Genomic DNA, 21,453 nt, shown 5'->3' on the forward strand with positions numbered 1-21,453 from the left:
TTCAGCCTGCACAGAGCCACTATTTCAATTACTAGGGCCAGTGTAGGAAAGGAAGGAAAGGAAAAACAAAACACACAGCAAAAACTCTACAACAAAATGACAGCACACACAACTCCTCCCATCCCTCAGAAATGCTGTCTGCACGTTCACACAGCTTCATACTCCTACACAAATTTTACTGGCCACTGCTTATGTCAAGCTTGCCAGCAAGGCTGCTATTCGAGGTCAAAAAGCAACAGGAACACTTCTCTGTGAAGATTTGTATTCTCCACACCCCAAGAGTGGCAGCAGGATGATTCTTACAGTTCGAGAACAATTTAATCAATGTAGGAGTTTGTATAAGCAGCATGTTATTTAAATGCATAATGCTGAGAGTGTTTTATGGTTCAATTATGGCTAAATGGACCAATTTGCTTTAAACACAGAACTGTACCACTGGACATTAATAACACTAAGTAGTGGGAAGCTGCTGCAAAGAGCTATTATTGTCTATGGAGAAAACCAGAGGCAAAACAAGCACCTTTGGCCAGTATCTTTGACGCACACATGATGTAAATCCTGACAGGACATGGAGTTATTCTCCACAGTAGCTGCATGAGCAATTTGGATAACGTGCCACTGCACTTTTCTGGACAGATGATGATATCATCTATGGCTACCTCAGCTATACCCCAGTAATACTTTAGTCAATTACAATATTAATGCAATCACATAATCCTTCTGCCACCCATACTCATTCTGCTGCTCACGCTGCAGCTTTTACAGTCATTGCTTTACGTGAAAAATCTCAGGTTAATTCATGGGGAAGAAACGTTTCCCGAGCCTTGGCGGAAACGTTTCTCTGGCTTAGGTTTAAGTGTCACCCACTGGATGTCTCACACAGCCACCAAGATGACAAGCTTACTCTGAATCATTTTTCAAATAGGAAATTGCCAAGTTTGCATCTTAGCTCATTTAATTTGCTAATGAAGCCCAATTCCCCCTCAAAAGGGGAAATACTTTTTTAAAATTACACAACCATGCTTAGCAGTGTGGGCATGGTAAAAGCACAACAACCCCCTAACTGTGTAAGAACAAAGCCTAAATTTTTTTATTTTAAACACTTACAAACTCTAAAGAATTTTTACCAGCACATTACATGACCAAGGTAGAGACAACAGTGCTATTAAAGCTTCTGGTCTACCCCTGCACCACACACTGTACTGAGTGTGTGCCACACGAACAAAAAACCCACACCCACAATCCCTCCCCTGTCTCCAGGTTCCTCATTCATCTCAACCCAAAGACCAGACAGCCCAACTCACACTACTGCTGGCAGTTCTGCACTCTCCAATATAATTCACCAATTATTTGATGTTTAAACAAGCAAGATGTATTTTAACAGAGAAAATAGGGCAGACTCTAGTACCAGACAAACTAGATCCAATTTCACTTGGATCTGATCATATTGCAGTGCTCAAGGAAGGCAACATTATTATAAAATTATGTTCCACTCTTTAAATCAAAGAGACAAATTCATGCCAAGATTCCACTATCTAAACAAATACAGCAAGTAAAGCAGAAAAAGGAAGAGTAAAAGCATGAAGAGTAAAAAATGCTGCCCTGTTTACTAGCACTGTATATTCTCTCATAGAAAAATTAAAAAAGGACACTTCCAGACATATTAACAGCTCAAAAGTTATTCCAGCTCTCGAGCACAATGGAAATGCCTGTCATTACAAATCATTGCTCATCTATAGTTCTCCAGCTACATTTAAAGTTTTCCTGGAATGGTTTAACTGCAATCCATAAGTAATCTTTCAGCAATCGATTTAGAAGTAAAATGTGTCGCAGCACAATTTAGAATCTGCGGTCTCAGGCAATCACTTGAGTGCTTTCAGAATGTGTAACAGAATGTCACAGTGACATTTTTAATGCTGCCTGACTATTTATATTGAGTGCCCAGAATAAAGCCAAGCAAATGAAAGATTTTAAGCAAACACAATTACAGCTCAATTGACCGCAAAACAAAACTTCCCCTACAATGTAAAATACTGGAATTTAAGATTCCTCTGAGCCTAAGAAGTCACAAATTGATTTATGCAATAATCACTTTCAAGTCTACTGGAAGTTGTTTGCACTTTCAAGGCTACTGCAAGTTGTATGCTAGAGATTTCTAAGACAATCCTATCTATAAAACATTGAAACATGATGCTTTAAACACTTTTGACATTAAAAAGAAATACAACCAAACAAAAAACTAGTTAAGACACAGATTTTTTTTTTTTAATTAGAAAGAAGGGCTAGAACACAACTGCAGAAACCTGCAGTTAAGAAGCCCAGGACACCTAGGAAAGCTGTAATGCCATGTAAAAAAAACCCAGAAGTTTTTTATTGACTTAAAAATAGGTTCTATTGTGAGTCATAACACAAACTGCCAAAAAAATATATAGATGTCTTTAAAAATACGAATCAATGAAACTCCTTCAAACTCTGTTATTCCCCAACAGCATTATTATATTTATATTTAAGATTACAAAAAACCACTTGCTCCAGAGGGTTCTGCAGCAGGCTGATGAGCTTTAGGGCTAAATCCATTTAACTGAATGTTATGAATATGTAAATGGCAAGCTGAAAAACGGAGCTGCAGGCAATTCTCATGAGGGGGAAGCTGCTCAGAGGCACTGCCTAGCATCCCCCCCAAAAAACTGGGAACTACTCTATGCAGCAGCCAGTATTTCAGAGCTACACTACCAAGCAAGGAGGAGAAAAAGGTGTTAAGGAAGTATTATTTTCATTAACATCAGATTTGCTGGAATGAAGCTACAAGCAGTCAAAATGCAGCATAACCTGCAGCAGAGAGTGGGCTCACTGGGCATCCCTGTGTGAAGCCCACGGGCATGGAAGTGGTCCCTGTGTCAGCCACCACCTGCAGCCAGGACCTCCAAATGCCTCCTCCAGCCCCTCTGCCACACCCCCAGCTGAGAACACCTTGCACAGCAGCAGCTGAAGAACACGGGAGTTTTTAAAAAGCCTGAAGGAGGGTTTAAGATAAGAACTCCCCTTTCCAGTCACGGAGATGTCGAGTGTCGGAGCTTGTTGTGGAGCTCCCTCTTGAGGGTGGAGACTGCCCTGTGCTAAAGGCACCGCTGCATCCTCATAACTCGTTCTGCTCAAAACCAGAGCGTGCCCTTGCAAAAGAGATACTATCAAAGGCATCTCCTCGAGCCTCTGAACACCACTTCACAGGCAGCACGAGGTGCTTTTGAGTTACAAGCAATGCAGTCTTAAAAAGATAGTGAGAAGATAAGCACATGTCAAACACGGAAGATAAACTCAAGAGGTGCTTCACTTACACAGTGCTGGCAGTGCAGGAGCACCAGACAGCAAAACCTCTTGTATTGTGAGCCATGAAATGGAACAGTACACGCTGATGATGAGAAACTATCAGTGCTGTCTGCTCGTAAAGAAACTGCAGCTTCACCAGGTTTATTTAATACTGTTGAAATGTCCCTTTCTTTGGATGACATTTTAGCTACTCTAAGCATCCATCCATCTCCTTGCTAGATCGACCTTGTTCCACCCCACCATCGTCTTTGTCGCCCCAAGCTGCTACACGGACTGACACCTCTGGGTTTTGATGTCCTGAGTCATGTTTATCAAAGCTTGGAAAAATCTTTAAAGGGATTCTGCTGAAATTTCACTCTCAAACCCAGCATCGTTCCACAAGCTTCAAAGGGCCCTGACAGGGAAGAAGGTTTCAACACAGAAATTCCTGAGGAAAGGATTTTTCCAAACTCCTGTGAAGAATAGCTAAAGGCTCAATATCAGATGGCCAAGGAAGTCTTTGGAAGCAGTGCCAAAGCCAAAAGAATAAGGCTTGCGTGTGATGGTCATATTTGAGTACTGCTGAGCCCCCAGTCAGCACTTTCCCCAGTCCTTGAGCAAACAAACATTCAGGCTGGCCAGTTGAGTCATCCCTGACTACCTCTGCCTCAGAACTGTGAGGTTAACAAACCAGTGGGAACAGATTTCTATGAGAATCCATAATTCAGAAAAGATTCCTCTTCTTGAAGTCATACTTTTCCAGGAAGGCTTTCCCTGCCATTTCTTTAATCAAAGAAACATTTTCAACCCTTTTCCAGCTCAAGCTGTAAGGTCTTCCACAGACTACCAGTCACATAATTCTAAATCTTACATTCTCTGACAAGGATTGTAGCTTCAGTAAGCTTTCCTCTTTTAGGGCAGAATGGATTTCAACTTGCATGTCTGAAACAGCAACAGAGCTCATTCGGTCGCCCTCAGTGATTACAGTAACACTAAAGAAACACACCAGTCTAGAGAGATGCCAACCCCTCCCACTGCGTGTCCTGCTGTGCTTGAAGCCTGCAAGATATTTGTCATTTCATAAATCTGGCTCTTCATTGGATGCATCAATCCTAAAACAGACTTACTGCTTTCAGATGCCAGGTTACAGCCACATCAGCATCTAAAGCAACACACATTTTGTGATCAACCCTTTGTTAGAGTCCCCCTCTACATTCTGTGTAAAAATACAGAACCAGCAAAAAAGAACTGACACAAAAAAAGATTACTAGCTAGAATCAGATCTTATTTGATTAACACAAAAGCCTGTGGAAATTGTGCACATCAGCTAGACCACGTGCATGACTACAAAGCATGGCTTGAAAGTTGGACCTAGAAAGGTTTCTCTGCTGCCAGAGGGCACTGACCTAAGAGTTTTGGCTCCCTACAACCAAAAGACACAATAATCTACCAAAAACATCAAAGCAGGTTGGGAATACATATCATAGCCCACACGAAGATTTAATATTCTAGAAGTCAGAGATGTTTTCTTACTTTTCATGGTGCCCTCCTCCTCTTCCTCCTCTGTGTTGATGACCATTGTGCCCAGCTGGGACTCCAGGGTGCCATCGTGTTCTATCATGGTGTTGGCTCCATCACTCATGGTGTTCACAGCTCTGATTGTGCCAGTTTCATCTCCACTCGCCCGTACCATGGTACCCGAATCCGTCTCATCCTCCTCCTGTTCAAACATGCCACAAATACAGATTTTACTGGTGGTGAAGTCCCATGAAGAATGTCTGTATTGAAGGACACTGGCAAGTCACACTAATTCAGAGATTTTTCCAGACACACACAGAAGCAACATTTGGTTTATGCACTTTGTTCTCTCCCTGTCATCTCCAAACAGGTAATGAAAACTAATGAGTACTTTTCTGCCAGCATGATAAATAATAAAACAGATAAATAATCAGCAGAGACTTCTCAGTGCAAGTTGTATCTCATTTCTGAGCTGGTGAAGTGTCCGTAAGAGTAGATTAGAACACTCAGTCAGTCGTTAGTGTTTCTATTCACGCTGGCAGTTCTGAGAGCTGACCCTAACCCACTGTCTCCAGTGGTCCAGCTCACTGAGGAGTCACCAGTTACTTGACACCACCTGGTCTAAGTCTGGAGAGTATGTGGCACATGGAAAGAAACCCCCCTCATCCTACTTTTTTTCTATTTTTAACATTTAGGCAATTTTACTCGTTATAAACCTCAGTAGCACTGAAGAAAAATGAACTGCATTTGCAAACCTTTAAAAAGGATTCAAATAAATTATCAAGGTTTGGTAACTTTTTTCAATGAAAATTACTTTTTATCTTTCCATTTGTTGTAAGGGACTAATAATAGAAATTGGAATTCCTGCTGCCAAGGCTTAAGAGACTGCCTGTAGGAAAATATAACCTCTTCAAACCAGTTATGGCAGAACAACTTCCTGGCAGAGAGTTACGTTAGCCAAAGGTGGCAGTTTCATCAGGTGGTGTGTGCTTCACTAAGTGTGTATTGTGACTAGGATTTCATGGAGAACAGGGTCAAGATTCCCACAATCCATTTGGTTTCTTGGAAATGTGGACCAGCTATGCAACTGCATGAACTGAAGCCCTTTCTAGGTTTACAGTAGATGAGATGCTCATGTTTGGTTCTCAGAATGTCTGACCATGGCCTTACTGATCTGTGTTAGAGGGAAAACACACAGCTATTGCACATCAAGCTGTAGTACTCCATCTCAATGTCATGGAAAGAGAGAATTCACCTCTCCACATTCTAGTGCTCCAAGTGTTTTACCTGTTGTGTCAAGAGTGTCTGTAAAATTTACTTCCCAACCTCAAAACCAATAGCAAGAGAGGAGAAAATCACACAAGATGTTAATAGAGAAAAAGTAATTTTGTGTGGAGTTGAGTGGGTGAGAGGAAGTAATAAATTTGTTAGCTACACATCATTTAACAAAGGACTACATCAGAAGTTTCCATAGCACTTGGGAAGTTTTTGGGAAACTTTTCTGCTAGCAGACACGGAGTAGAGAAGCTTCAGGAAAACACACACACCAACAGAGAGGACTCAACTCCACTACACAGACATTACCTCTCAGCATTGTGACCCCAGATCAGTCAGAAATGAAGAAGGGATGACAAAGACAAAACTCAGGGTAGGGACAGTACTCATAGAATTGACATCATGGCAACATGACCAATAAAGTTACTTCCACACTGAATAAATATCCAGTCCTAGACTGCAAAACCAGATGCACAATGTGTTCAGCACAGATGCCATGGACCATGCTGTTCAAGTGTCACCCCTGAAGAGGGCTGGCACACAAGACCTTGTGTTGCCCATTTCATTTATTCAGGCTGAAGCAGGCAGAGGCTCAAAAACCAGCTTTCAACATGCTTCCCAAATTCACATGCTGTAACCACTGAAACAAAGAGCCGAACCGAAATTCACAGCAAGTCCTGAACACTTCCCGTGCCCTCACCTCAGGCTTCTGACGGTTGCTCTTGTGTAGAAGAAAGTTTCTATAAGGGATGTTCTAAAGCACAACAGTAAAACAACACAACAGACTTGTATCACAGAACATCAGAGATGATATTATTATTCCAAACGAGGAGAGCAGTCTACAATGAAAAAATTCTCACTACTGCATAAATAATTTAATCCAACTGGGAAAATGTTACCAAGTCTTCTGCATGCAGTACTTTGTAGGCCTGCTCAACCCCAGCTCTCAAGCTACATTATTAGGTGAACAGTACCCCACACATGCCATCTGTCCCACTCAAATACAGCTTGAGCAGGGACCAAACATCGGGTTATCCAGTCATAAAATAGAAAACTCCAGAACTAAGTCAAATCCACTGGCAATTGGACAAAATATTGCAAAAACAAAACCCAAAGCAGTTAAGCCTTATGAAAGGAGCAAGAGTTTGGACTTTGCACATTGTTGCTATTAAATACTCACTGAATTTTCTTCATCCTCTTGATCGAGTTCACGCTGTTGTGCCTCTTGGCGTTTCAGCTTGATGTCCATTGCTTCATTAATTAGGTCCCGCAGAATTGATACTCCTTTGGCACTTTTAACAAATGGATGCTGAGAAATATTTTAAAAACAAATAAGCATTGCATCCAAAGCAGGATATAACAGTAAAACACTGTTACTATGGCCTACTTCAAATAAAATTACAGTTTAACTCGAAACATTACTAAAATAAAGATCCAGTTCTTCTGTTTGGCACAGGAAGGAGGCCTTCCACCCTCCAAACAAGAGCAGGCTCCAAGGGCACTACTGATGTGAGACTTTGGGCTCATTCCCCTCCCACAACTTCACTTACTTCTCTCCTTAGCTTAGCTGTCAAGAACCAATTACACAGACCATTACCATGTCTGGAACATTCTGAGCAACCACTTACATTTAGCCTGCCCTGTTTAGTGTTCTAAGAGACAGTTTCTTGGCAGTGCTGGTGGGAATTTGAAAGTAAAACAACAAATCCAAACCAAACAAAACCAGCAAACCAACAACAAACTCCAAAAGCCAAAACAACCCAGAGAAGACAAAGGAAGTTGAAGTCAGACTGGTTCTTAGAGAAGAACTGAAAAGTTGAAGTTGAGCGTGAGATTTTTAAAATGAGTTATTAAAAAGTAAAATCTGTAATGAGCAGGAGTAGCAAGAAATGAAACCAACATCTCAAGAGCCACACAGCACGGCCTACCCCGGGCAAGCCTCCCCCAGAGCTCATGTTCTCCTAAGAAAAGGCAGACCTGCAGCAGCTGTGTTGCAGTGGCTCGCTGCTCCGGGCTCTTCACAAGACACTGCTTCACAAAGTCTGTAAAATTGTCCGACCAGAGCTCTGGTTTCCGGAATGTTGGAGGCGGATTGGTAGGAATCATGAAAATTGCCTGAAAGCAGAATATTCCAGATTTCCACAACAAAGCTTAAAACCAACAATTCAATATAAATACAAGCAAATACACGCTGGTACTAAAGAAGAGTGGACTTTTCAAGGTGCTGCCTGTGAGGAGTTTGTGACAGTATTACACACAAATCTGCTCACAGGGATCAAGTAGCAAGAAAACAGACTTTTCTCACTAGGTGCTCACACCTGGCTGAGCCATTATGTGCCCCAAAAACTGTGAATTTGAAATTTTAAGTCTTTAAAATTTGTGCTTGCATTTAAAAAAAAAAAAAATCCACTTTGGATAATCCAGCTGAAAATATGTTTCTTCACATCCAACACAGAGCTATGTCTTAACAGACGACGACTGTGATTTTTTTTATTCCCATGCAGATTCTTCTTGACAAAGACCTGTTTTTCATTTAATCAACAGTACAAAGAACTGACAGGAAACAACTTGTCCTATACATTAAAAGCAAGATTGCATGCTGACATGTGATCCAGCCAGCTATGATAGCAAACCTTTTCCACAGAGCAAGACATTTAAGGCCACAGTCCTTACCCTCATGGGATGAATATCTGCATATGGTGGCTTTCCTTCAGCCATTTCTATTGCAGTGATTCCCAGGGACCAGATGTCTGCAACACAATTATATCCAATTTCCTGAATCACTTCTGGAGCCATCCAGAATGGGGTCCCTATGACTGTGTTCCGCTTTGCCATGGTGTCCTGAGGAGAGAAGCATAAAGATCCAGACAACGGCAACTGTATTAGCCAAAAACAGTCATTAATGAATTATCACCCTAATTATCCTGCATGCATGCAGATTATTAGACTCAACAAGACTAGAATATGGAATGCTGCAAAGAAGAATTAAAATGTGCTCACAGAACTCAAAAGTATCCTAAAAAAAGCAGCAAATGCTATTGCAAACCATTATTTAGTTGTAACAGCTTCCACAGAGGAAGATTTGCTCTAATCTGCTGCTGGTTTAGCATCTCATGTTGATGCAAAGTGCTAAAAATCAGCTACGAACAATTTCTCAATCTCCACAATCCCATCACACTCACGCACAGGTTAAAAAGATAAACTGAAATGTACAAAACCACCCTGCTTTTACTTACTGTAAGCTGTCCTGCCACACCAAAATCAGCAAGTTTAGCATGTCCCTCTGTATTTAGCAATATATTTCCAGCTTTGATGTCCCTGTGTATTTTCCTCATAAAATGCAGGTACTCGAGTCCTTTCAGTGTTGACTGCACTATTGTAGCAATTTCTTCCTCTGTGAGCTGAAGAAGAGAAGAGTTACTGCCAACATATCAGTGGCTGAGACACAGCACTTTTGTGCTTTGGTCTGTATTTTACTGAGATTCACTAATTGCCACTTAATTGCCTTCACTAAAGGTTGCCATACCAATGGGAAATGAGTGACTTACAGCATTATGTAGCATAATTAGATCACAAACAGCATACATATAAACACCCACAATATTTCACATACCATAGTCCTCTCTCAGCTAGAAATTCTTATCCTGCAATAACCAAAGCAAGGCAAAGTAGGGTCTTACTTGGAATCAGTCTGGGTTTTCAGGAAAGCCAACACCCCAAAACCTTCTCCACCAATTAAACTATCCAGGTAATCAAAATGCAATGTAATCAGCTTTCTCATTTTCAGAGGAACAAAGCACCTGTCTCTCAAGTTATGGCCAATGGTTGTGTCAGGCACTGAACACCGAGAATTATGCCCTAACTACTCAGCTTCCTTGAGCTGCTGGACACCCATGCTCCCATCCATACACCCAAAGGAGAAAGGACGTACAGTTTTATTTCGTAACCGAATAATGTCAGACACAGATCCAGCACCACAGTATTCCATGACTATCCACAGGTCTGTGTTCTTAAAATAGCTGCCATAGTATTTCACCACGTGAGGACTAGGAAAAAAGAAGGAAAAAACAAAGGGTCAAACACCAGTAACCAGCATCACTGAAAAGGCACAATACACTGCAGAGACCCTAAGTATGTTTTAGAAACTCAGTGTTGAAGCGCCACTGAAACCGTGACCAAAAGTATTCCAGAACACCCTGAATTCTGCACAGGGCTTCCACGGTCCTGCCAAGGCTGTTCCCACAGCAGGGCTCATATGACCTGCCAGTAAGTCACTCCAGGGAGCTAAACTGTCCGACAAATCCCACGGAAACAAGGAGCGATTAGCCCTCAGTCTGGTTCAGCTCCCTGAACCAGGTTACAACAGGGTCAGTGCTGGGGCAGGACAAGGGAATGGGAAATAGGCCACAGGAATCCCTGGTAAAGCTGCTGCAGAGCATTTGCAACTAAAGGGAAACACTAAATAAAGTCCACAATTTTCTGGAAAATAGCTATCACACTCATTAAGATGAATGTTCTCCCACTACCACATGAACCTACTTGTCTCTACAGTTTAGTCCTGGATATACTTTAGGATCTCACTACAACCTAGGACTCTCTCAGTCAGCTATCTAGCTGCCCAAAAAGCAAACAACCTAGTTAAGTTACACTGGTGAGAAAAACCACGTGTCCTCTGGAAGGGGTAAAGCAGAAACTAACAGGAAGACTGTCCCTGATTTGATGGGAATGGAGCTAAGGAACAAAACCATGTTTAATCTATTCTCTGCTGAACATCTTCTAATGAAAAACTCTAAAACTAGCAAGGCAGTCACACTGCACAGTGCCCCTTAATGCTTGCACAGAAAGTGTGATGCTCCAGGGATTCACTCCCTCTGCTGTTCACAACTGTAAGGTCTCACTTCAGGCCTTACAATACTAACACTTAATTTTAGAGACACCTAGCAATGCATTTCAAGTCACAGTAAGATTTACAGTTACAGTAAGATTTTTCAGGAACAATTTCTTTTCAAGGTACACTCTGCTGCCTGCCCCTAAGTCATCTTCATTTAAATACAGTGAGAGTGGAATGCAAGAGAGTAAGTGACTGGGACTACAGCTGCTCATGTAATTTATTTCAAATGGCTTTCCATGCAGGAATTCCTTCAAAGTAGTGTTTCCTAAGGCCAGATTCGTAATACCAGAAGAAATGAGTGTATTTTAAACCTTCAGCCTTGGATACACTTTGTGGGTAGGTCTTTCCTACACACAAGCTCTTCACTGCCTAAGTCACTGCAGCATCTTTTCCCATAAAAACATGCAGAGAGGGGGACAACCATCAGCCCACAGAGCTGCCAGCAGGTCATTCTGGGGATGCTCAGATCAGCAGACAGCTTGTACTGCAGCAGAGCCTGCACAGGCAGAACAGGACCAGGAAGGACAGTCCTGCCACCCGAGCAGGTGACAGCACGGAGGTTGTGCACATGCAAGAGCAGTCATGCGTTAGTGGCTCTCATCCACGTGCCCTTTAAAAAAGAAACAAAAAAACCTCCTTCTAACAGTTTTCTATGCCTTGCTGGGAAGCCACCACCCCTGTGGACACGGGAGCTGCTGCTCAGCACACAATCAAGTTACCACTGTTCAAGAAGCCCGGGCAGAACGGCAGCGACTGCTCACACGCTTGGCTCTCAGCCGGCAGCAAGTGCAGGGTTACTCCACTCAGCTCAGTGCTCTCTCTTGCTGCAAGCTACCTTTTGTTGTCTTACCTTTGCACTACCCAAATGGTCAGCTAACATGACTCAGTTGATAGGAGGTAACTTGATTGTACATGTCCGGCCTTTTAAAAAACATTTAAGGCAACATGATGGCTTTTATTTGATTAAATGCCAGGTCACAGGGGATACTTGTCCTTGCATCCCAATAAAGGGTTTTGCAGCACACACTTACCTATCACATTGCTGCATTATGGATATTTCCTTTATGATCTCTTGCAGGTCAGATTCCACAGGAACTTGTTTAATTGCAACAACTTGACCCGTTTCTTTATGGATGGCTTTGAACACACTGCCATAAGAACTAGAAAACAAAATATCAAACACTGAATATAGCAACATTAAAAATGCAAATGTTATGGCTTTGTTTTTTGCGAGTGTAACCATCACGTAAAACATGAACTATAATTTTATTAAAAATATTTTGCATTTTAATGTAAATAATCAGCCCACTAACTTCTAAGCACTGTAATACAAATAAGTCACCACACTGAGGCAGTGAGGAAAGAGCACACCATCATTACACTGACCACAGCTTTGGAATGGCCTTTTGCACAAATTCAACAACTAAAATTCTCTTTTTCCAGCATAGAGTACAAGATGAGCATCAGTAAGAACTACAACTCTGTTCTGAGAGGTTTGCCTGCTCTTCTAAGATACTTTCATTCTTATTTCCAGCTTCTTTACTTACAGCAGCCAGGCAGATTTACAACTCAGTCTTTTCCAATGAACTGCTTAAGGCAGTGAACATGTCACTCCTGGAGTGTTCCCATGCTGCTCTGCCTCACCAAATGGCACAGTGTCACTGAAGTTCACTTCCACCAGGCAGATCTTCCCCAGGAGGTACCAGGGATGAACTACAAAACCTCTTGAGTTCCCACAGAGCTCTACCAACTCCAGGCTGGCATTTTTCAACAACTTTCAGCTCCCTACTGCTGACCCCATAACCTGCTATTTGGGTTAAGATATCACACTCTGGGGAAACAAATGTTTTATTCTGTTACTAACCAAACACTGCCACTATGTTAGTACATATCTTTCAGAAGTAGAACCATGACAATAGTGAAACATCAGAGTCCACTGAACACACCCCTGTTAGACAGATGTGTTCTCAGAGAAATGTACATTGGGCCAATGTACATTGGAACACAACACATACCCTTCTCCAAGCTTCTCCAGGACATCAAATACTTCTTCAGGTTGTTTGGTTAAACTGTCTTCATCTAACTTCTTCAGCTGCCTGCATGGTTAAGAAGAGAGAAATTACTACATTTAATTTCATGGCAGTTTTGGCTCTGCTGAAACAGAAGAGTAAATAGCACCACTTAAACACACAAAAGGTTTGGCATGAAGTAAATTGATTATGAAGTAACTTTACTTTACCTGACAAGATGACTGAATATTACCAGCATCCAATAGCAAAAAAAGGCTGGGAATTACAAAGAACAGAATGTAATCAGGCACACAGATCTACAGCTCCTCTTGGCAGAAATGAATTTCAGGCTCTCTGTGCTGGTGGTCACAACTCAGCATAGCAGAGTCTTGAAGCCATTGAACATACCTGCTAAATTTCAACATCTGGACTGGAAGCATACCTACTGAGGCCATAAAAAAGGGAACATCATCTTCCCTGATGCCTAGAGTACATGTGGAATACATTTGTTGGGACGCAGGAGGCAATACTGATCTCACCTGCACATTTTTAACATCAAAACTTCAGATCTTAACTTCATGGGCCTGGACGTATACTAGGAAAATTCTATCGTGAAAAAGGAAACTGTATCTGACTCTCAGGATCTTAATTCCATCCCTGTTAAATGTATTGCTAATAAGAGTCAGCTGAAATAATTTCTAAGGAATAAAAACCTGCCATGTGCTGTGATTCTCCACGTGGCCCCCCCTTCCTCCAGTACAGCTTTTAGGGAGATCCCGTACACAAAGTAACAAGCAGATCAATCATATTTGTTTGAGTCTACACTGGAGAGCTGTTCACCAAGCCTCCTGAAACAGCTAAGGACTACATAACAAAAAGGTCTGAAAACAGTATTTTATTGTCAGCGGTAAGAGTATCCAACAGTCCACAAACAAGCGCTCTTTCATTTTCACATCAACTAAAAAAAAATCTGAAACAACAATAAACAAAAACCAGCCAACAAAAAATCCCTCCATACTCCCCAAACCAGCTCACACAAGTTTTTTAAACACAGAAACTTAAGAATCTCAGCACTTTTAGCGCTCACTGGTGTTTAAAGTAAAACACACGTGGTTGCCTGCAACTGCAAGTTACTCCTGAAAGCTCTTACAGCTGCTGCTACAGATCAGGACTCCAGTCACAGGAATACTAATTTTTATACTAAATATGTAACTTTTTTCCCCCCAATTTCTTCAGAAACAGAGTGAAAAACCATTCACTGATCCCTGGCTATTATGTTTATGTACAAAAGCCACACGGGAGGAGCAGCTCGTGCATGGAGCACATACAATGGCTTCCTGAAGCAGAGGAAACATTATATAGAAGCAGACTCAGGAAGTGGTGAAATACTGAAAGTAGCTGCTAGCTTCCCTGCTCACATAAGCATTAAAAAGAATTTACGTGTCCTTGTGAAAACAGAGGGGGAAGAAGGTGTGGGAAAAGGAGAAAAAAAAGTAATACATGCACCAGAAACCACATAAGCCCCCATTTCCAAGGAGCCCAAAAAGTGGCGACGCAAGAGGCAGACACTTCTTGTTGAAGTTGAGGCCTAAATTCTACTAGGATAAAAGGAAAAAAAAAGGCTTTTCATACACCTAAACATAATAACCAGACAACTACTGTACTTGCAACAAACAGCCTACTTTCTACTATAGCCCAGGAGCCCAATTACTTTGAACTTGTCCTGTTCCATCGAGTGCACCCGCTGCTGTCTGACACACTCTGCCGTTCTCCTGGATGTTTATACCACACAGATTAACAGCAACACAAACCCAATCTCACCTTTGTTGTTATTCAGATCTAATCGTAATCACCTGCCCCGTAAACACCGGCATAAACAATTAGAGAATAAAACCAAGCTTTTTTTTTTTTCTTTTTTTTTTAAACAGCATATACATCACTGTTGAACCAAACGGGCCAATGTCACTGGGGACCAGCGCCAGCAGCTTCCTTTGTTCGCTGCCGAAGCATTCCCTGGGCCCCAGCTGCGAACCACTGATAGCATTCTGACACTGACACTTCATTCAAGCTGCCGCCAGCCTCCAGCTCTGCCCCGCAGCCCCGGCTCGGCCTGGCAGCCCGAGATAGGGGAGTCCCGGCTTCGTGCGGTGTCCGAGGGTCCGGGCTCGGTGTGCCCGGTGTGCCCGGGCCCGGCGGGAAGGCGGCAGTGCCAGGGCTGGGCACGGCGCCCGGACACGGCACCGGGGGGACAGACCCCCACAAAACTGGGAGAGACACGACGGGACAACAAGTGACCGGAGCTTTGTCACACCACTGGCACGGGCCAGAACACCTCGTACAGCCGCGGTACCTGGTGGGAGCTCCCGCAGTAGCACAGGCTCCCCCAGTGCTCCAGTTTAAGCCGTTTTCCCCCACCTGAGCGCGGTGCTGTCCCAGCGGGGACCTGCGGGCGCTGCCCGGTGCCAGGCGACTGCCGCCCACGGCCCCGCGGCTCCGGGCAGCGGCAGCGCCCCGGAGGACGGAGGGGGCCGGAGCTCGGCGCGCCCACGGCCGGGCTCTCGGCCCCGCGCCGGCAGCAGGGCGGGTGATACGAGCCGGAGCATCCCCGGTCCCGGCAGGAACACACCCCGCGCTTACCGGCGCGGGTTCCGCAGCTGCACCGTCTCCATGGCGGTCTGCTGGCGAGCCGGGTCGGTCCCTCACTGCTCCATGGCACTCCGCTCCGCCGCCGCTTCCGCCCGCCGCCGGATGCCAGCGGGGAGCGCCCGCCCCGGCTCCGAAAGGAGGGGCGCGGCTTCCCGGGCGCGGCGGCAGCGGCGCGATGGCCGCGTCCCCCGGTGCGCTGCGGCGGGCCGGCAACGAGGAGTTCCGCCGCGGGCAGTACGGCCCGGCCGCCGAGCTCTACTCCCGGGCGCTGGCGCAGCTGGAAGCCGCAGGTAGGGCACGACCCGGGGCGGGCGAGCGAGCGAGCGGGCGGCGGGATCCGTCTGAATCGCGGCTGAATCGCGGCTTGTCCCGCTTGTGGCCCGCGCAGGGGATGCCACCGCCGAGGAGCGCAGCGTGCTGCTGGCCAACCGCGCCGCCTGCCACCTCAAGGACGGCGCCTGCAGCCTCTGCGTGGCCGACTGCACCAGGTGAGCGGCGGCGGGGCTGGGGGCACCCGGCGGGGCCGGAGGGAGCGCTCAGCGGCTTCCCCCAGCTCGGCTGGGGCGGGCGAAGGGGCGGCGGCTGCCCCGGAGCCGCGGGACTGACGGCGCTCCCTCCCCTCTGCCGCAGCGCCCTCGAGCTGGTCCCGTTCGGGATCAAGCCCCTCCTGCGGCGGGCAGCGGCGTACGAGGCTCTGGAGAGGTACTCGCTGGCCTATGTGGACTACAAGACCGTGCTGCAGGTGGACTGCTCCGTCCAGGCGGCACACGATGGAGTCAACAGGTAAAGCCGCCCGGTTAGGGCTCGGGAATAGGGCTGCTGGGTGCTGCTGCTGCTGCGAGCCGTGCTCATGCCGGCAGGAGCAAGCTGTGTCCCAGGCACACGAGTGAAGCAAGGCCTGGCCGTGTTCCCTTTGCCTGCTAGTGCCTATAGCTCCTTTCAAGATGCTGATCGAGGGCTGGGAATGATTTCTGTGAGACTGTTTCTGCTTTGCTCAGTGTCTGGTTTAAAGGAAAAAATGAGCTAAAGTTCAGTACACTGTCCTTTAAGTCTCCCTATGTTTAGTGTGTTTACAGGCTGCTGTAGTCCTGTTTTCTTCCTGTTGCTGTCTCCTTCGCTTCATGGCTTGCCAGACCAAGGAGTGAAATGCATGTCTCTTGCTCACCTGAGCAGTGACAGCCCCAGCCCTTGTCCTATGTTATTTTTAGCCCTGCTGGCGTGAAGATAATCTCTTCATAAATGTCCTGTAGAAGGAACCCACTGAGATGTATGTAAAGAAATTAGGAGATAGAGAGATGCTGTTCTTAATACACAAGCCAGGTTAAAAGTGACCCTGCTGGCTACTGCGTGGCCCATCCAGCCGACAGCCAGCATGACTGGGAGCTGTCTCTTGCAGGATGACTAAAGCCCTGCTGGAGAAGGATGGCGTGAACTGGCGTCAGAAGCTCCCGCCAATCCCCAGAGTGCCCGTTTCTGCCCAGACGAGGTGGAGCATTCCTTCTGCCCAGGCCCCTGGGGCAAGCACTGCTCCTGCCACTGCACCACAGGGAGAACGAGGTGGGAACATGCCCTTGGGCTGGGCAGAGAGCCCTGTAGCTCCTAAGGGTGGTGAACAAGACAGCTGCCACACCTGCTTGGTGTGTCTGCAGCTGGGGCTGAGGCCTGAAGAAACCCAGGCCTGGCTCTGCCACAGCCTTTTTGGTTGATTCTGGTTCTTTTGATCTCTCTGGTATGGGGATATTTGTTTTCTGTGAGGCTGTGATATTGTTGGTGGTTTTATAGAGTTCTGTGTTCTTTCCCACCATTTCCAGACCAGACTGCCGCTGGCATGGAGAGAGCTCGAATGCTGAAGGAAGAAGGAAATGAACTTGTAAAGAAAGGAAACCATAGAAAAGCAGTTGAGAAGTACAATGAGAGTTTAAAGCTCAACAAGGAATGTGCAACTTACACCAACAGGTACTGTTCAGCTCTTTGCCTAGGTACTTCTTGGCCCTGTATAAAAGCTACCATGGTACTTCCTGGCAGAACTGTTTAATGTTTGCTCCCAAACTAATGAATAAAACAAAACCGCCCCCTCAGGTTCACTCCAAGTGCCTCCCCTGTAGTAGAACTTTCTTTGATCAGGTGCTACAGAACTCCTTGGAGACACTTCTCTGGGCTGCTAAGGGACTTCTCCCTTGACTGCTTTGTCTGCCAGGACTGGGGTTGTGAGTAGTCTCTGCTGCCCTACAGACCACAAACTGCAGACTGCTGTTCGACACTTGTCGTAGTTCTAAGGCAGTTGCAGCAAGCAGAGCATATGCTGCACTGCATCCTCAAATGCAAGTGCAGCTTCTTTAGCTTTAGAGCAGGTTGCTCTAAACATCTTCCTTTTTGTTCCTTTAAACTGAAAAACCATTTCTTTTTTTTCCCCTCCCTGTAAATGAAACAAACTTGAGCTCAAGAACAACACATGAGGATGGTTTTGGAGTCCAGCTTTGTGCTGCACTGGCAGCTGCTCTCTGTGTTGCAGCAGTCGATGCTACTTTCAGCCAAAGGTCTCTAAGCAGGTGTCTGTGTTGCAGAGCTCTCTGTTACCTGACCCTGAAGCAATACAAGGAAGCAGCACAGGACTGCACCGAAGCTCTGAAGTTAGATCCTAAGAACGTTAAGGCACTCTACAGGCGTGCTCAAGCACTTAAAGAACTGAAGGTAAGTCAGGAGTTTTAGGCTTTAGGCTAGAACTAGATGGCTGTTGATGCATGATCAGAGCTAGAGATGGCCTTTAAGGCTTGTTTCTGTGCTAGATAACATCTGCCATCAGATAGCTGAGACCTTTAAAGACTAAGAATCAAAGACATCACACTTTACTGTTTGAACCTCATGAGTTTGTCAGCATCAGATGCTGACAGCAAGTGTTTGTTCACAGAATCACAGAATATGCTGAATTGGAAAGGGCCCACAGGATCCTCGAGTCCAGCTCCTCACCCTGCACAGCACCATCCCCAGCAATGGCACCCTGTGCCCGAGAGTGTTGTCCAAACACTTCTTGAACTCTGTCAGGCTTGGAGCTGTGACCACTTCCCTGGGGAGCCTGTTCCACTGTCCAGCCACCTTCAGGGTGAAGAACCTTCTCCTAATACCCAACCCAAACTTCCCCTGACACAACTTCAGGCCGTTCCCACAGATCCTGTCCTTGATTACCAGAGAGACCAGTGTTGTGTTGAGCTTTATCTTTTTGTCTCATGAGAGATTCTGGAGTCAGTACTGGTGTACATACTGCATTGGTGTTGGACTCAGAACCTGCTTGAGTGATGAAATTGTGTTCTCAGCCCTAGTTTAAGCATGTTTTACAACAGCTACATCAATGCCAGTGCTTGAGCAGTTACAGAGAGGGAGTCACAGGCTTAATTGTGTTGTCTTTGCCTCTGTTGCTGGGTAGTAGTTCTGCCTTAGACTGCCTTTTTAATGCACTAACCATTAAAAAATACTCTCTTTCTAGGATTACAAATCAAGTATTGCTGACATCAAGAGCTTGTTGAAAACTGAACCAAAGAACACAGCCGCACTAAGATTACTGCAAGAACTGAACAGAGCCTAGGGTAACCAAGCAACAAGGAAAGCTTTCTTTTCCACTGCAGAGGAAAGCTTTCTCCCTTCTGATGTTGTTACAGGGACCAGTCAATGCAGGATTGGTGTTGAAGTCTTATCTTCCAGTGCTGCTGAGATCTAAGAGGTTCTGTACCAGCACAATGAATGTTAAGACATAATCTGTATCAAACTCTATTAAGCTGGCTCTATGATCATGCATAGTTTTAATGCCCCTCCCCAAGAGGCATTTAGGTTAATTTTCCTGGTTGAAGTCAACTTGCCTCTAACTATTGGCCTCAGGGACTCATTACATGTTGGCTAAGATGCACAGGAAGTGGCTGTTCCTGTCTGAAGTGCTACAAACAGAGGGGTTTCAGTCCTTATTCAGGTGACAGTTTTGCTGCGTTTGTGCTGCTATTACTGAAAGAAAGTCGCTGCAGGAACTGCTGTAGTTGCCAGAGCACCACGTACCCTTTCTTACAACAGGGGCACAGTTACTTGCACAGGGCCAACCTTGTTCCCTCTCCCCCTTGATGCCTGCTGGCCCTCAGCTGGGTTCTGCTGCTTAGTGTGGCTGGGCAGATGTTTACGGTAGCAGCTTTCTTTAATTATTCTGCACATTTAAGAAAACAGCAGCAAGTTAGGCCTGCCTTGTTACACTGTGCACTATTCTTTCAGATTCTGGGTGCTTGGGAATTTTGCAATGGTATTTTGTCTTGTTTTTTTAAAAAAAAAAAAAAAACACTTTAGCTCCTCTGTGCCTTTTGGAGCAGTTGCTATGGGGTGTTACAGGGAAGAAAATACGCAGTAACACCCCAGCTGAGGTCTGGCTTACTACTTCAATGCATGTGTAAACTTTTCCTGATCTGATATTGATGGCACTGATTTTAAATGGTAGATAAAGAGATACTTGGAGTTACTTTGTGAACTGTTAAAACCTGTTCTCATTAAAGCCATGTTTATTTTCACTCTAGAACTGTGTTTTTTGTGATGGATGGAATAAGGGAACTGAAACACTTGCCTAACCACTTCATACTCTCCCCTCTTTTTGTCAGAGGACTTCAAGCATTATGCAGTGCCTTGCTCTTTCAGACAGTGACCTCAGCTCATAGTGGCCATTAAATTTAGAGTTCAGAGTCCCTACAGCTCCAGGGACACTGGGGCTGGGAAAGGCACGCTAAGGAGAGCGGAGCACTGCATCAGGGTTTCCAACCATTGCTCAGCCTTGCACTCTGCCTCAGCTGGTAAGATGCTGGGCCATGCTAGACCTGATCCAACTCATAATACAGACCAGGAGACAGAAGCTAGCCCTTGGTCAAGGTTCAAAAATCTTCTTTTCCTACCTTGCCTCTCCCAGCAGTGTTTCAGGCAGGTACCCCGCTGAATTGAATTTAGAGAGCAATCCCTCTAATGCCATTTAAGACAAAGACTTCTTACCTTAGCCTGACACTAAACAGCTTTTTGTAGGTCCCAGGGCTGTACTCCATCAGCTGTAACGGGCCAGGGCTTGAAACAAGTCCTCCCCGAGGGGCACAAATTGCTCCATCCACTCTACTCCCACTTCTGAGCATGACAGCTCCACTGATCCCACAGCCAGCACTTACCCAAGCTCTTAGCAGGTGTGATGGATTTCAGGGTGGGGAAGCACACAGCACCATACAGATAAGCAGAGAAAGGTCACAGAATCCAGGAAAAGGACTGGCTTCACTTGACTAAGAGCTATCCTTTTGGCAGCCCTGCTGTTACCTGAGTGGCAGATAACCTGCACTGTTCAACAGCAGCTCCTCAGAGCACCCCTAACCGGCAGCAGTCACCATCTCCTTCCCCTCAAAACAGCAGTTTTGTTTGTGCCCGATACCAAAGATTTTCCCCAGCAACAGCACCAGGTAGACAGAGGTCATGCACAGCAACAAGACACTATTGCAAGCTCAGGGTCACTTCTGCTCCTGTCTCCCCTTCTGCTCCTGCTGAGGTGCTGCTGTCCATGCAGGACAGTTCCCAGGTGGGCAAAGGTAGTGCTGGCCACAGGGCAACAGAGAGGGTTTGTCACAGGGACACACCTTCATCAGCCCCATTCAGAAACAACGGCAGCTGTTCCAGGCTGGGGACTCCAGACTCATTTGCATTGCTGCCTCAACTCCCTAAAGCCTCCGACTTCACCAAGGGACTTCTGCCAGGGAGCTACTCTGAATTATTTCTAGTATCATCAGGGATCCAAGTGCCAACTTCACCTTTTCT

General features: G+C 45.4%; 2 protein-coding genes across 3 annotated transcripts in view; one reads left to right on the forward strand and one right to left on the reverse strand.

Annotated features, from left to right (window-relative positions):
• The window catches only part of STK4 (serine/threonine kinase 4), a 46,422-nt gene extending 30,682 nt beyond the window's left edge, over positions 1–15,740 (reverse strand). Inside the window, exons 1-10 of one of the 2 annotated variants that reach the window (XM_048321826.1) lie at positions 15,637–15,740; positions 13,006–13,086; positions 12,022–12,150; positions 10,031–10,145; positions 9,336–9,500; positions 8,773–8,940; positions 8,077–8,214; positions 7,280–7,408; positions 6,800–6,853; positions 4,840–5,026 (exon numbers count right to left, since the gene is read on the reverse strand). In XM_048321826.1, coding sequence (XP_048177783.1) covers positions 4,840–5,026; positions 6,800–6,853; positions 7,280–7,408; positions 8,077–8,214; positions 8,773–8,940; positions 9,336–9,500; positions 10,031–10,145; positions 12,022–12,150; positions 13,006–13,086; positions 15,637–15,668 — 1,198 coding nt within the window. In that variant the 5' untranslated portion in view covers positions 15,669–15,740. The remainder of the gene's footprint in view (positions 1–4,839; positions 5,027–6,799; positions 6,854–7,279; positions 7,409–8,076; positions 8,215–8,772; positions 8,941–9,335; positions 9,501–10,030; positions 10,146–12,021; positions 12,151–13,005; positions 13,087–15,636) is intronic. The other variant, XM_048321827.1, reaches the window with a different exon arrangement.
• Positions 15,741–15,794: 54 nt separating this feature from the next.
• TOMM34 (translocase of outer mitochondrial membrane 34) lies at positions 15,795–20,188 on the forward strand. Its single transcript, XM_048322189.1, has 7 exons — positions 15,795–15,935; positions 16,034–16,133; positions 16,276–16,428; positions 17,042–17,202; positions 17,457–17,601; positions 18,210–18,336; positions 19,127–20,188. Exons 1-7 carry the CDS (start codon positions 15,821–15,823, stop codon positions 19,223–19,225), a joined length of 900 nt encoding a protein of 299 aa, XP_048178146.1. The 5' UTR covers positions 15,795–15,820; the 3' UTR covers positions 19,226–20,188.
• Positions 20,189–21,453: the final 1,265 nt, after the last annotated feature.

The sequence above is a fragment of the Corvus hawaiiensis genome, chromosome 17 (assembly GCF_020740725.1).
Source record: "Corvus hawaiiensis isolate bCorHaw1 chromosome 17, bCorHaw1.pri.cur, whole genome shotgun sequence".
In the NCBI taxonomy this organism is placed as follows: domain Eukaryota; kingdom Metazoa; phylum Chordata; class Aves; order Passeriformes; family Corvidae; genus Corvus; species Corvus hawaiiensis.